This window comes from Equus caballus, chromosome 16 (genome assembly GCF_041296265.1).
Source record: "Equus caballus isolate H_3958 breed thoroughbred chromosome 16, TB-T2T, whole genome shotgun sequence".
Classification (NCBI taxonomy): Eukaryota; Metazoa; Chordata; class Mammalia; order Perissodactyla; family Equidae; genus Equus; species Equus caballus.
Window position 1 is genome coordinate 14,274,363 of NC_091699.1, and position 15,839 is coordinate 14,290,201.

A 15,839-nucleotide genomic window follows, 5' to 3' on the forward strand; every position below is an offset into this window, starting at 1 on the left:
GTCCCTCCTGTTGGGCGCGGGCTGTGACTCACTCTAACAAACTGAATATGGTAAAGCGACGGACTGTCATTGGAGACTAGTTTACAAAAAGGCTCTGCCTTCCATGTCGCTCTCTCGCTTGCTCTGATGAAAACCACCTGCCATGCTGGGAGGTGACCTACGGAGAGCACCACGTGGCAAGGAACTGAGGGAGGACTCTGGCCAAGAGCCAGTGAGGAACTGAGGCCCTCAATCCAAAGCCCACAAGGAGCTGAATCCTGCCTGAAACCACCTGAGCGATTCCGGAAAGCCACTCAGGCCTTGAGATGACTGCAACCCTGGCCAACACCTCGACCCCAGGTGTCATCAGCCTCCTGAGAGGCTGGGCCAGGGGACCCAGGTAAACAATGCCGGGATTCCTGACCAGCAGAAACTGTGAGATAATAAATGTCTGTTGTTTCAAGGTGCTCAGTTTCAAGGTAACTGTTAACATAGCAATAGATAACTAACATACCCGGGACAAATGGGGCATTACTACACCATGGCCTGAAAATTGTCAAGCGGGCACCTTGGGCAAGTTACTTAACCTGCAGGGGCTTTCAGTTCCTTACCTTCAAACAGGAAGAGGCTTCCTCGCCGAGGGATCACTGCCCTGTGTGTAGGAAGGTATCTGCTCAGAGACAAGCGTTAGCTCGCTATGAACTAGCACAGATCTTAACAGACTCCAAATGGTTTAACTCAAAGAGGACTTGCAATTAAATTTTCATAATTTTATTTCCTTACATCAAAAACACTTTTAATTAGCAAAAACAAAGGACATACTCAGAATTAGGTAAAAATCATGTTTTCCTTTTAACTGACTACTTAGTTCACAGCATGTCCTCTCTCGGCTGCTACTTTGGTAAGAATCAGGTCCCCTTCTCTCAAGAACATGGCATCTGAACAGGCTGAGACAGAGCCCGTGTGAGCGCAGGCCCCGATCCAGGCTTTAGGAACAATAAGAATGGCAGAAACCAGCCTTTCTCTCACTTAGGAAGGACTGTGAACCTGAGGGTCCAGAGCTCCGCTTTCCACAGAAAACCTGGAGCTCAACGTAAAACGAAACCAAATCTGCGAAACACGGAGTACAGTTCCTGCTCGTATACTCAAGGGCAAGACGGTTTTTGAGAAACAAGTATCTGATCTTCTGGCCTCTTCTATGAGGAATGGACCCACTCCAGCATTTTTTAAAGGAAGTTTTTGGTGTTTCTTTTTTTTCTATTTCATTTCCCAAAGCAGTATAAAATCTACTAAAAGGGCTATAATGAATCAGAATAAATCAGCTCACTCACAATGCTGAGAATATTCAGCACATTATTTCAAAGTGGCAAAATTCAGGGCAATCTGAGAAGAAAATTCAAAAGTGGCAGCTACATTTGCTGACAGGCTTATGTGACACACACAGACATCCGACTCCATCTTTCTCAGTGTATATGTCAAGGGGCCAAGACCCCTGAGGATCAAAATAAGTTATTTTGTACATTACAGTGCACAGAACAACAGAGGGAAAGACACTTTCTTGGAGAGTGACCAAAAGGCATTGTGCAAAAGGTTCCTATCACTCTGAAGGTGAAGGACGGGAGCCGGGCCTCGCAGCCTCACTAGCTCGACCCCTCCTCCTCTGTGGTTGCAGCGGCCTCAGTGGGAGCTCTTTCCTCTAAGGGTTCCGCGGGCTTCTTCTCTTCCTCCTCCTCCTCGTCTTCCTGGGGATAGAGGTCCGGGTATTTCTGCATGCACTCCTGCATGGCCCGGAACTGGGCTACACAGTCTGACCCCTTGACCTCTTCCGTGCTGTAGTGGAAGCAGGAGAAGGCCGACTTGAACTGTTCCCCACAGGGGCCGCTGGCCATTCCCCCAAGGCACGGGCAGTTCCAGTTAATGTCCCCATTTGGCAGGATCAATCCTGGAACAGGAAGACAGGCAAGGAAAATGTGAGAGATGTTCTCTAAGGTTTCAGAAAAAGTAAAACCAAGTCCAGTCTTCACAGGCCCCTGAGAAGGTGTGGAACTGTTGCCTGGCAGGCACTCGCCTGTGGACCCACCTCTTGATTCAGATGGGGTTCAAACGCCTGGCACAAATCCAGCACTCCCGGCTCAGGTGGAGAAAAGCCAGCATCAGCATCTCTCCACGTGCAAGAGTGTTCTGTGTTCTAAGCCGCCTCCCAGTGCTGTGGCTGTGGCTGTGCTCCAAGCACAACCTACTGGAAACCATTTAAGCCAAAGCAGGGGCCATCACCTGGATGGTTCACAAGAAGCTTGTTGAAAGTGCAAACACTTTAAGGAGCTGAGTATTGAGGTACTGATCTCCTCTTTCACTCTCTGCTCCCCTCCTGGGGATCAGGACCCGGCGCTGCCCACACGCCCTGCCCTCAAGGCCCTCTCGCTCTGCGGCTGCTCGCACAGGCTCAGCATGAGTGAGGACCGGCAGAGAGGAGGTGGATGGGAAGATGTCTGACACGTCAGACAAGGAAACGGCCAGAGTGGTGTGGTTCCAGTCTCGTAAAAATGAAAAACCTAGAGGAATATTAACCATATTTACCAAACTGTTGAACTGCACATACATATTGGGAAGGTGGATTTTCATTTGCAGTATTACATAGGCTCCTTACTTTTGAATTTTACACTTTTTCTTCTATATGAAACTTGTTCACACCTAAATACTACTGCCTGGCTTTCTAAAATGTTTTCAAGATGATTGCTTCATTTTCAGCTTTGTCACAGAAATACGCTTCACACAGAAGTTCCTGCCTGAGTCTTCCAGAGACTGAGAGCGCTCTTTAAGAAAGACTCTCAAACGCCCAGTGAAATTACATGATTTTTCACTCCAGGAAGTACCTGGGCACGGCACTCTGAGCTAGTGTCCAAAGTCCTGGGCCTGTGCTGAACCTGCCTCTTACTTCTAGCTCAGGAAGCTTCGCTGACGGACAAATCCTCCCCGACGACAGAATGGGCTGGTAGTGAGCCGTCCACGGGCGCCGCCCTGAGCAGGCAGTTCTCCACCAGCAACGCCAGCTGTGGAGCAGGTTCTTGTGCGCCCAGCTCTACACCGTACATCACAGAAGCCTTTGACAACCTTCTGCAGGAGGGACTACTAACCCCAGCTTTCAGATGAGATTTTGGGGGTTCAGTGAGGTCCACGTCAGGACCACAGCCAGGGCCCGTGGGATTCCAGAGCCCTGCGCTGTTTCCCTCCCATCTCCCCACCTCTCCCTACCCCGCAGGCCATCTCAGTGCTGGAAACAGGCAAATGCTGTACCCTGGAGGCTCAAAACTGGCAACAAATCTACAGAACCAGTTTCCAAAGGAAATAACACTAACGTTTAAAAATAACCGCCCTGGTCTGCAGGAGTCCTAGTTTCATCCTTTCTCGGGAAGGTGAGCTAGAATGAGGCAGCTCCTCATGGAGAACGCTGACGGTGCCCATCTGCAGAGACACAGTGTCTAACCACACAGACCAGCCTCAGGTGCTACACTAAGCCCAGACGCAGCACGTCTCCACACATGTCAGAAAAGGCCTAGAGGGGCCGGCCCCGTGGCCGAGTGGTTGAGTTCACGCGTTCCGCTGCAGCGGCCCAGGGTTCAGATCCTGGGCGCGGACATGGCACTGCTCGTCAGGCCACGTTGAGGTGGCGTCCCACATCCCACAACTAGAAGGACCTGCAACTAAGATATACAACTGTGTACTGGGGGGGTTTGGGGAGATAAAGCAGAAAGAAAAAAAAAAAGAAAAGGCCTAGAGTTCTGGTCACCTCTACTGACCTCCCTGGCCAGCCCCCACCTCCTCCCAGGCCCTCGGCTTTCCCAGTGGCCCAGGTGGCCTTGTACGCCCTCCTGTCTTCCTGTTCTGTGAAAGCTAACTCTGAACCTCTTTCTCATGGCGCTCTTAGCTGCTCAGGTGCCATCTCAGCCACAGAGCACAGTGCTGGGATGCGGGCAGCTGGCGTAAATTGGCGACCTCCTTAGTCCCCTAGTCTGCTTAGTCATTTTGTAAATGAGAGCTCAGACCGTGGGTCCCAACTGTTTTATATACTTCTTCACACAGTTAGTCACCAGAAAGGGTTGCAAAGGCAAATACCTGTAAAGTCCAAGCAGATATACCTGACAGAAGCAGGGAGGGGAGAAAGCAGGAGGGATGGTCAAGACCGGTGGGAACTGGAAGGGAATGCGCAGTCTTGAGGCAGGCACACTGAGTTTTTAAAAACACCATGAGGCAAACAGAACAAGGCCTGATTTGTTCTGCAGGCTCCACAGAGTCTCAACCAATTAATGAAATGTGCTCAACTAATAGGATCTAAAGACAGGCAAAGTGCTGGAATTTAGATGTGATTTATTTTTCTTTACAAGAGTGCTGATTCACGGTCCCTCCTGTAGCTGCTGTTCTCAGAAGCCAACACTGTACACCATCTGCACGTCCCCCTTTTCCCAACAGGGTGCTCGGTATGCATCCTCAGCTAGACTCTGAGCCCTCGGAGCAGGAAGGGCAGCAGGAGAAGCACCCTGCCTCAGAATACACACTTCAGTCAGCATGTGAGAAATCCCAGCCAGCAGCCCACACTCCACGGGCAGCCACGACCAGCTCCCTGAACCATAGTTATCGCCACTCTGCACTAGACGGTTTGTTGGTTGTCATCCTGGACATCAGAATGGCTTTAGTTTGGTGAACTGAGCACTGCTGATGATATGTGGACTGTTTATGAACACCGCACACACCCCCACACCTGACACAGGCTGAGTAAGTTCTAATAAGTCCAGCCCCCCCACGCCTTTGGAGTGACTCTCTAGGCCCAAGTGACCACTGACTACACTAACCAGGTTGTGTGCAGCAGTTCTGACCAGGTTAGCTGAATCCCGCTGCTGGGAAACCGTCCCTCTTTCTCAAGTGAGCTTCTCATGCCAGGTGTGTGCTGGAGCAGATACAAGCGGAGCAGCAACTTCACCCCCTCACAGAACGAGGGTGTGACACGCACACACCAGCTTGCTCAGTATCTGCAGGTGTGCCAGAACTCAGTCTGGTAATGACTGAGCAGGAGGGTCCCTGTCATCATAACCCACTTGTAACTGCTAGAATCCTCTGACGTGCCCCCCAAACTTCATCACTGAGAAGCATCCACTGAGCTGAAGTCAGTGCAAACCTTCAGAAGAGAACGAGGCAGAAGACTTCAGTAACAAGAAACTCCCAGGTTCTGGCCTGATGGCTGGGGAAGAGATCAGAGAAAGGTGGAAGCACAGCCCTCACGCCTCTGAGGGAGGCAGGCCACGCTGACATGGAAACCTGCAGACCCGGCCTCAGCCAGGACAAACGGGAAAGGAACTGTGGACATCGAACTTCACCCCAGGACGTATCTGCAGGTCCCTGGGAGGCCCCGCGTCACTCACCATGCTCCTCGTACGGATCGTTGGGGTCATCAGCCACCAGCTCAGCATTGCTTGGAGTTTCGTGGTCTTCTTTGGTCACAAATATGATTCGATCCTTTCCTGGAGTTTGGAGAGCAGAGGAAGAAAGTTTCACTCAAGAGCAGCCAAGCAGCCCTAATCCCAAAGCAGCCACACAAACCAAGTTCAAAGACTGTCCCGGGGCCGCCCCGTGGCTGAGAGGTCGGGTTTTCGCGCTCTGCTTCCGTGGCCCAGGGTTTCGCCCATTCAGATCCTGGGCGCGGACATGGCACCGCTCGTCAAGTCAGGCTGAGGCAGCGTCCCACATGCCACAGCTGGAAGGACCTATAACTAGAATATACAACTATGTACCAGGGGGCTTTGGGGAGAAGAAGACAAACGAAAAAAAGATTGGCAACAGATGTTAGCTCAGGGTCAATCTTTAAAAAAAAGAAAGAGGCATAAAGAAAAAGAAGACCTGGCTCTAGCCCCTAGGGGTTTACCCACAGGGTTCAGAAGGCACAAAAAGCCTGAGAAAGACAGAACTTTGACAAGAGGAGAAGCGCACAGTGAGGGGGGTGCCCAGCCAGCAGCCCACTCTGCTGATGAAGCCAGTGAAGTCTGTCCAAGGAGACGCCCTGTGGGAAAATATCCCCATCACCTGCCTCTGACAGGCTGAGGACACAGGTCTGAGAGTGCCCATGGGCAAGACTCCCTCTAGCATCTTGGCGCCTGATTGTGGCCAGAAGGAAGGGATCACGCGGGTGGAGAACACTGCGGCAGCTCCCCTCAGTCCGCGAGGCCTGGGGGCTACTTCCCCACAAGTGGAATGACTAGGCGGAGGAGGGACGATTTCAGAGTTGCTGATGCCGTTAACTTCTGTGCCAATCTGCAGTTGGTTATTCTTCAGAACAATCACCAAACCCCAAAAACAACAGGCTGGCGGTCGGTCAGGACTGAGGCCCTGCAAGGACGGGCACCAGGCAGCCAGCTCCTAAAGTGAACCGCACCCGGTCAGGCCAGAGCCCCCGTCCCACGAGCCTGGCTGCCAGCAGGTCCTGAGCCTCCAGGGAAGCAGACTGGAGGAGGCCGAGTGCATGGGAGGAGCTTCTCCTCAGGGGCGGCCGGGTGAGCTGAAGCGGCAATCAGCACGGACGATGCCACAGCAGGTGCATTCCGCGGCTCGTCTCAGCTGACCTTACAATGGCTATCAAGTTTTACCATCCTCTGGCCCCATTTTACACAGCAGGAAACCAAGGCCAGAGTGGTCACTCCAAGTCAATCAGAGGGAAACGGCAAGGCAGGCAGCTCCCCTGTCCAGCTCCCTCCTGGGCTCTCTCCCACACCTTGTAGCTGTCAACACCTGACCTCGCCCTCCTAAACCTGTACCCTCCGGGAAACCTCAGCAGGCGTCTGTCCGGGATTCCTGCCGGGGGTCCTCACCCTGCACGGCACTGTGCTCGGTTTGTCCCGTAGTCCCTGGTGGGCAGATGGTCCCTCCTGGGCTCTGCATGTCAGCCAGCTCCTGCCATCCCCTCGCCACGCTGAGGAGGCAGCAGGAGCGCCATTTTCCGGTGGTAAGCCTGAGGCCTGGAAGTGACTTGGCTGAGCTCACACAGGGCTGGAATTTGAACCCAGCTGTGTCCCCAAAGGCCACACTGTGGAGATCCCTCGCACATGCCTACACTGTCCCCCACCCCCAGCACACACAGACACACAAATAAAAACGACAGCTGACCCTGAGTACTGGGCATGACTCAGACACTGTCCTGAGAGCTTTGTGTGCTTTGGGCAGGAATAAATGTTTTGTACCATAAATACTGACCTAATCCCTACCCAGGAAGCTTAGAATCAAGTGACTGTTTGCCGAGTGAACAAACAGGAGCACTCTTCTAAGCTACAGGTACCTACCTGGTGAAGGGCAAGGAGAGTTTCAACAGCCCTACTGACTGCCCACTGTGACCCAGGACAAGGGGAGCCTCATCTGGAAGGGGATGCAAGGTGCCCGGCACTTAAGAAGACATCTCTAGCACCATGGGAATGGGCCCTTGGACAGGGCCGTAGTCAGTGGCCTGCAGCGAGCCAGCCTGGCTGGGGCAGAGGCTGCGCCTGCAGAAATGTGGCTCTCTGAGAGCTGCTGCATTTTCTCTGATTACGTCATACTTCTTTGTTTTCCCTTTATATTTAGGAAAGTTCAGTCACAGGCAGGCTGAGAGAAACCAAAGAAAAAGGTTTGGGTCCACACTGGGTGGGAGTACTTAAGGAAGAGGCTTGGGGAAAGCATGGGGGGTGACAGCAAAAACCAGGGCGACACCTCCAGAGAGGACAGTGCAGGGGCAGAGCAAGGCCCCTTGTGCCTTAAATCCTCCTCATACCTGCACAGGGTCTCCCACATGGGGAGCTGACCCTCGGCACACGTGGGGACCGGACCTCCAGGCCACATGACGTTTCTGCTCCAGACCTGGTCTCCGCCTCAACTCCTCCCATTTTATCTCAGAGAAGACTGCTTCTCCCACTGGCCTGGGAAAGGGTTTGGGCCAGGTGGCCAGGGCACGTTAAAGTATCTAATGACCTTGGTAATTCTGGCCAGTTTTCAAAACACTCGAAAGCAACCTGCAAAACTGCTGAACGCTAAGGAGAATAAGCTGGAGCAAATTTCTCACCTCAGCCCAGACAGTCTGTTTACCAAGATCTTAGTTTGGCCCAGCCCCAGAGGCAAGGGGTCCAAACCTGGCCGGACACCCATGGGGTGTGTGAGGGCGAGGCCAGGCCTCCAGCAGCAGAAGCTGAGTCAAACCCTCTGGCACCCACAACGCTCACAGGCTGCACAGGTTAGCCTGAGACAGGCACGCTTGGGGTCACAGGTCTGGCACAACCCCACGGACAATGTTCCAGGTCCCTCCCACAGGGCTCAGTCCTCTTGTGCCACCTTCCCGGACGCCCCCTTTAGAGAACAGTTACACGGGATCAACGAATGTGATATTGTGATTTATAAGAAATACTTATTTCGTCTTTGACTCCATTGCTGGCACAGAGCTCCTAAAACCCTTGAAAAGTCCCAAGGGGTGAGAGGTGGCTAAGATCTTTTGTTATGTTAATGAGGCAACTTTTAGAAGGCACCTAAGGATGGGGCTGGTTGCCAGGAGAACCAACCACAAGATTAGAGGGTGGAAACTTTCAGTCCCACCCCCTGACTTTCGGGGTGGAGAGGGGCCTGGAGGTTGACTCACTCACCAATGGCCAGTGAGTTAATCAATCATGCCCATGTAACGAAGTCTCCATGAAGACCCACAAGGACGGGGTGCAGAGCGTCCAGGTTGGTAAAGGTTTGGGGAGAGAGGTGCGCTCGGAGAGGGCAGGGAGGCTCCGGGCCCCTTCCCCAGACCTTGCCCTCTGCCTCTCTTCCATCTGGCTGTTCTGGAGTTAGAGCCTTTTATAATGAACCAGTAATCAGTGAGGGAACAGTTTCTGAGTTCTGTGAGCCGCTCTAGCAAGTTAACAGAACCCAAGGAGGGGGTGGCTAGAACCTTCCATCTAGAGCCAGTCGGTCAGAAGCACAGGTGATAAACCAGATTGAGGATTAGCGACTGGTGCCTGAGGAGGGGTGGGGCAGTCCTGTGGGACTGCCTTCATCTGTGGGATCTGACACTACCTCCAGGTAGAGGTGTCAGAAGTGGGGTGAATTGTAGGACACCCAGCTGGTGCTGGAGAACTGGTGTGGGGAAAAAGCCACACACTGGGACTGGAATCCTTAAGAGCAGAACATAACAATTCATCTTTTAAACACGTGGGCTCAGTGCAACGTGTTTTACACCTGTCAGCTCATTTAGTCCGCTGTGAGGTGGGTATTACTTTATCTCCTTTTCAGAGACACAGGAAAGGGAGGCCCAGAGGAGGTAAGAAACCGCCCGGAAGTCACACAGTAAGTGAAGGCAGAGCAGGAAGACAAACTCTGGTCTGAAAGATCCCGAGTGTGCCACCTTACGCACAACCACGCACCATGTAATATTTCAGTCAACGTGGGACCGCATATACGACGGTGGTCTCATAAAATTAGTACCCTGTAGCCTAGGTGTGCAACAGGCTGTCCCATCCAGGTCTGTGTGAGTGCACTCTGTGATGTTCGCACAACAGTGAAATCGCCGAACGACGCGTTTCTCAGAACGTTTTCCCGTCATTAAGCGACACATGACTGTGCTGGCCACTGCATACCCGTCCCACCAGGCCTTCGCTTCCTCGAATGTTTAAAAGGGAACACAAGGACGATGCTTATTTACTCCTAACAGACCTGTGAAAGAAAGGACTAGTCATAAGAATGCCAACTCGAGGGGTAATCAGCTAGACCAGAAGACCTCATTAAACTTCTCAGGAATTTCTCTAGAGAAATACAAAAATGCTTATTTTTACTTCCAAGACAACCTAAACAAATTGATATACGCACACTCAGGAGGATGTGGATAAGCACCTTAACCTTACACCTCCTAGAGTTCTGAATCCAAAGATATTAACTACCCCAGCTGCTGGGAAAAGGACTGTCCTTCCCAGCCAGAGACGGCCAAATGGCTTCGCATCACTGCAGCACGTGGTGAGCAAAGCTTCCTCAGCCTGAGACTGAGCCTGGACCACCTGGCCACGGAACGATGGCACGCAGGCACGGTTGACTGGAAAGGACCCGCGTGGGCACAGAAACGCGGTCTCCATACAAGGCCAATTAAGGTTTTCAGTCAAGCACCGTCTACCAGATTGAATTGATGTTGCTAAACTGAATGCTGTTAGAATTCAATCCACTCATTGTTGGTTTTAGAGTCAGCTAAGACTACAGGCAAATGTTTATACCTTTTAAGTGGAGGTTTCTTAGACATTTTCATAATAATAAAAGAAAAATTTTTAAATCAATACAAGAATTTGTGTCCTTTGGAATCCACATATTTCTCAAATTTAAGAAGCAGACATTCCCTGGAATGTCAGTACAGAAGAGTCAACCTTTTCAAAAAGCCTGGAACCAGCCGAGTGTGACTCCAGACACCTCACACATAACCGGCTCTCCCGCTCCCCACTGTTCCCCTCTGAGGACCACGCACACCCATCTCCTCGGGGGCTCCCCGGGTGGTGAGCTCACAGCCATATCTCCCACGCACGCTCTGCCCTCCTGTGACCAGCTCCCTTATGCTTATCAAACTGCAGCCCCTACAGGGTTGCACCGTGCAGCCCCGTGTCCCTGACACTGAACTCCCAGGGTGGGATCCTCCAATCCTCAACCAGGCCACAGCCACACAGCCGGCGAGCAGACCAAGGCGGAACTGGGGTCTGTCTGACTGTTGACAGGAGCGCATCCCTCCAGCGTCAGAGAAATGGTCTCACCAGAGCACAGGGGAACCCCTCTGGCACATTCCATAAGGACACAACCAAAAATAGCTTGATCTGGACCATCTTTCAGATTCCAAGTGCCTTGAGAGCAAAGTGCTGGATCTTGCTGCCCCTTGCCTCTTCCACTAGTCTTTTATTTAGTGGGCATTTACTTACACTTTTAAAATTAAGTTGAAGTTTACTGACACCTTTAGTTGACATGGTGGCTTAACCTAAGTCTTAGAGGCTTCACAGACAGAAATGAAGTGTAGGAGGGAATAATCCCACTGAACCCTGACCATTCTGAGCCTGTTTGGTGGCACCGTCCCATTCTGGATGGGTGTCTTGGTCCATTTGGACTGCTATAGCAAAATACCACCAACCAGGTAGCTCAGAAACCACTGAAACTTATTGCTCACAGTCCTGGAGGCTGGAAGTTCAAGATGAGGCAGCAGCACGGTGACCTTCTGGGGAGGGCCCTCTTCCTGGTTCACAGCTGGTGCCTTCTCACTGTGTCCTCACAGGGTAGAAGGGGCCAGAGATCTCTCTGGAGGCTCTTTTATTTTTTATTATTTTGTGTGAGTCTGTGTGTGAGGAAGATTGGCCCCTGAGCTAACAGCTATTGTCAATCCTCCTCTTTTTGCTTGAGGAAGATTGTCACTGAGCTAACATCTGTGCCGGTCTTCCTCCATTTTATGTGGGACGCCACCACAGCATGGCTGATGAGCAGTGCTAGGTCCACGCCTGAGATCCAAACCCACAAACCCCGGGCCATGGAAGCAGTGTGTGAACTTAACCACTATGCCACCGGGCCAGCCCCTCTGGAGCCGGTTTTAAAAGGGCACTAATCCCATTCACGAAGGCTCCACCCTTATGACTTAAGCACCTCCCAAAGCACCTACAAACACCAGCACACTTGGGGGTTAGGATTTCAACATATGAATTTACGGGGGGACACATTCCTACCACAGCACTGGGGAAAGAAGGGCCCCTGGGTGACCTGACGTGGTTTCAGGGCAGGCATGTATCTTTGCATCCCCAACCCCAGTACCCAGATGGTGCTCATGTTTGCTGAACAGACATAACAGGAAGGGCTCAAAATCAGCTGTAGGAAGAACGAAAGCACAGGCCTGAGCCTGAGATTTAAGCCCAGCGCTGGGAGGGCTGGCTCACAGTGGCATCAGTGTCCCCGTCTCAAGATTGGAGATCAAATCTGAGCATAAGCACGTAACAGCTGTGATCTCAGGCACCTTCTTGGGGCCTCAGAAAACAGGCCCCCACCAGCTCAGCCACTTACCTCCTGTGGTTAGGGCAAGAATCGAGAGACTTCGGTTAACAAAGGAGGCGAAATGAGTTTCTACTCTCACCTGAAATTCCACTCAAAAGACAGTAATTTTGTAAATGGCGTCAAATAACAAGGGTAAAATGGCCAGGAAGAGAGGATCAGAGGCTAGCCCCGTCAATAAAATTTTGGAAGTGGGAAAGCTGTTAGAGAAGTGCTCTCTGACTTGACAATCGGAGAAAGCTGAACCCAAAGTCACAAGGAGGGGAAGCCAACTAGAAGAAAACCAATCTCCACCCCAGGGCCCCAGCACAGGCTGGGAACTGGAGGCCCCAACGGTCACTCTGAAAGCTGGACTTCAGGGTGGGGCTGAGAACAGGACTGACTGAGCAGCTGGATCCCAATTCCCCCAATTCCGCAGTTTTACTCTCTATACAGCCATTCTTGACGCCTATCTTTCTCTCATATTTCCATCATCAAATCCAGTTGGCTCTACCTTCAAATACATCCAGAAAGATCTGCATCCCTCACTTCCATGAGCCCATCTCCCACCATCGGCTCCCTCCATTCCAGCATCCCCTGCTTTTACTCTGACACGCTGAGCCCACACCTACCTCCAGGCCTCTGCACAGGCTGCTGTCTCTCCAGCTCTCTCCTCAGACATCCTCACAGCCACCCTCTCCCTGACTTCACACCTCCTGCTCAGATGCCGCCTTCCTTGACCATCCCCCATCTCCTTTACCCTCCTTTTTTTCCTCCAAAGTGCTTCTCCTCATCTAATGTATTATAGATCTGTTTACCACCTGTCTCCCCCACTGAAATGTCAGCTTTCCAGGGGCAAGGATTTGTCTATTCCACTCATTGCAGTATGTCCAGAGCCTAGAACAGTGCCCAGAACACAGTGGGTAAACAATACTTGTAAAACTAGGGGCCGGCCCAGTGGCACAGTGGTTAAGTTCGCATGTTCTGCTTCAGCGGCCCAGGGTTCACCAGTTCGGATCCCGGGTGTGGACATGGCACCACTTGGCAAGCCATGCTGTGCCCACATATAAAGTAGAGGAAGATGGGCACGGATGTTAGCTCAGGGCCAGTCTTCCTGAGCAAAAAGAGGAGGATTGGTGGCAGTTAGCTCAGGGCTAATCTTCCTAAAAAAAAAAAAAAAAACTAAAAGGAGACACTGAACTCTGGATTAGGACGTGAAAGCCCCAGCCCCAGCAGAGAGAGGAAGACAGAATTGTTATCATCATTAAGAAGGTGGGAGAAGACCCTTGGATGGGTGGTCTCATTTCCCCCAGAAAAGGGAACATGAACACGCATGGGATCTTTACACACCAGTCTCTCTCAGCATATCCAACTCAGAAGGAGCACCCACCTCTCCCACTGTGTCACGTGGGCAGACTGTCACCTGTGCTCACTGCTACCTGCTCAGTGGCTGGTGCATCACAGGAGCTCAATGTTCGTGGACTGAACAGAAAAGGGCAGGCCGAGGAAAAGGAGGAGACTAAAGAGAGAATCAGTGTGGCGCCGACACAGAAAAGTGTGGGTGGGCAAAAGCCAGGGAGCAAGGCTGAGCCCACGTTGTGGGACGCCTTGAATACCAAGCAAAGGCCTTTGTCCTGAAGGCTGGGTGGTGGGTGGACCCCTGAAGTAAACTTGTACAGGCAGCGATTCTCTCAGAACACAGGGCAGGCATGCATATGGGTTCACTCCACAAAGATGTGAGCACCCACCTGTCCATCAGGCCCTGTGCTCAGTGCTGGGGATACGGCCCAGCTAATGCTCTCAGCTCAGAGGGAAAAGACAGACAAGAAACAAGATGACAAAAATGAAGAAGGTAATTTCAGAAAGATTAGGATGTGAAAGACACAAAGGGGCAGCGAAGAGCTCTCTGAGGAGGTGACAACTGAGCTGAGTCTTGAAGGATGAGGAGCCAGCCACGGAAGAGCTGGAGAAGGATGTACCAGGCTAAGGGAACAGCCAAGAGGCCAGTGTGGCTGAGCAGTGATGAGGCGGGAAGAGAGGAGGCTGGAGCTGGGTTGGGCGGGGCTCCATCACGTGAGCCCTTCCATGGCAAGGAGTTTGGGATCATTTTTCTGAGTCCTATGGGAAGCACAGAAAAATCAGTGGGTAGAAAAACAAAAGTTGACAACTGGGGGGACAGTGATACAGATAACATAAACTAGGGAAGGCTTGAAAGTGAGTGCTATCAATCCTCATCGCCACACTAAGAGAGAGATCTCCAAGCCAGGAGAAGCTAAGGGTCCATGCTTTGGTAGCAGATGGAAACTGCCTCTGGCTCGCAGATAACCTGTGACGTCTAGAAATCCTCAAGGGCAAGGAGGGGCCTTATTTATCTGCATGGCCTCATTATACGGAAAAGGCTCAAAATTATTTCTTCATTTAGATGAAGAAGTAAATTAGAGACTCAGAGAAAGGAAATTAAAAACATGAGACCTACTGGCTAACAAAGTGGTGAGGGCAGAGGACTTCTGTTCAAGGCACAATGCAGGATTCATCAAGAGAAGTAGTGCCCATTAGGGCCATGGGTGAGCCCTAGGGCTTATGACCCAGGGAAGGAGGAGGGATTCTAGAAACGGCAGTGGACTGGGGAAAAGGCTTCACATTTTAGACTGAGCTGTTCCCCCACCTGGATGTCTGACCTTGGGTAGGTCATCCCCTTCTCTGGGCTTCAGATTCCCTGAATTAAACTGAGGGCCTGGACTATTCACCAAAGAATTTCCAGGTGAGTTCCAACTCTCTCTGCAATTGTATATTCTCAGGTGTCCACCATCCCCATCACCCGGCACAGGGACGGTGCTTCATGAATATCTGCTGAATGAATGAAGACCAACTTCTCATTTTACAGGACTGGAAACTGGGGCCAGCCTCATGGCTTTAGCCATGTCGCCTCTGTGTCTTAGTTTACTCTTTGGTAAAATGCGGAAGATAACAGGGCCTGACTTACAAAGGTCGCTGCAAAACCAATGAGATAAGCCATATAAAGCTCCTTGAACCGTGCGTGATATGTAGCTGGGGCTCAGTAAGTGTTCCCGTTGGCGGCACGTCTACCACTCCAGCACAGCACGTAACCCGAGCGGCAACTTTTGGGGATAGTTAAAAGACGCGTGCAAATGGAAACACGTGTTGCGTGGTGAGGGCGACGGTAATTATTAATAACAGTACGTGGCTAGTTACGAGCCAGGGGAAACGTGCTCGGCGCTTCCCTGACCCCTCCGGCCTAGTTTATGAAATCTCCACGTGCGGGTCCCTCTGCGGTCCGGGTTCGAGCCTCACCGTGACCTTGGACCAGGCTCGCTCCTCCCAGAATCTCGGCTTTCTCATCTGCAAAACCGGGATGGCGACCCCGCCGCCCACCTGCTGCAAAGGTCCCCAGGAGGGTACCCCGAGCCGCGCCTCGGGTCGCCCGCGCCGGCAGCGGGGTCCCGGGGCGCCACGGCCTGCCTGCACCGCGTGTCCCCTGCAGGCCCTCGTAGGCCGGTCTCCATGGCAGCCCGCCCTCCCTACCTTCCTGCCGGCAGTAGGCCATGGCTGCAGCCCAGAGTTCAGACTTCGCAGCGACAGCGGCGGCGGCGGCGGCTCACGCCGTGACCTCTCCTCTGGCGGGGCGGGCGGCTCCGAGGCCCGCGCGGACCCGCCCCCTCCAGGCCTGCCCGCCGCGCGCCTGCTTCCGCGCCCTCCCAGCCCAGCCTGACCCCTCAACCAGGAACTACATTTCCCAGCAGGCCGCGCGCCGCTCGGCCTCTCTGGGGCAGCAGGAACTACATTTCCCAGAAAGTCACGCAGTGCGCAGGCGCATCACT

General features: G+C 52.4%; 1 protein-coding gene across 2 annotated transcripts; it reads right to left on the minus strand.

Annotated features, from left to right (window-relative positions):
- Positions 1-734: 734 nt before the first annotated feature.
- CHCHD4 (coiled-coil-helix-coiled-coil-helix domain containing 4) lies at positions 735-15,795 on the minus strand. 2 transcript variants are annotated; one of them, XM_023619903.2, is made up of 3 exons: positions 15,544-15,795; positions 5,394-5,492; positions 735-1,921 (listed from the first exon to the last, which is right to left on the minus strand). In XM_023619903.2, the coding sequence occupies exons 1-3, from the start codon at positions 15,563-15,565 to the stop codon at positions 1,620-1,622; spliced, it is 423 nt and encodes a 140-aa protein (XP_023475671.1). In that variant the 5' UTR covers positions 15,566-15,795; the 3' UTR covers positions 735-1,619. The 2 variants fall into 2 exon arrangements, with proteins under 2 accessions (XP_023475671.1, XP_001489817.2); XM_001489767.5 differs by lacking the exon at positions 15,544-15,795 and adding an exon at positions 6,834-7,096.
- Between the last annotated feature and the right edge of the window lie 44 nt (positions 15,796-15,839).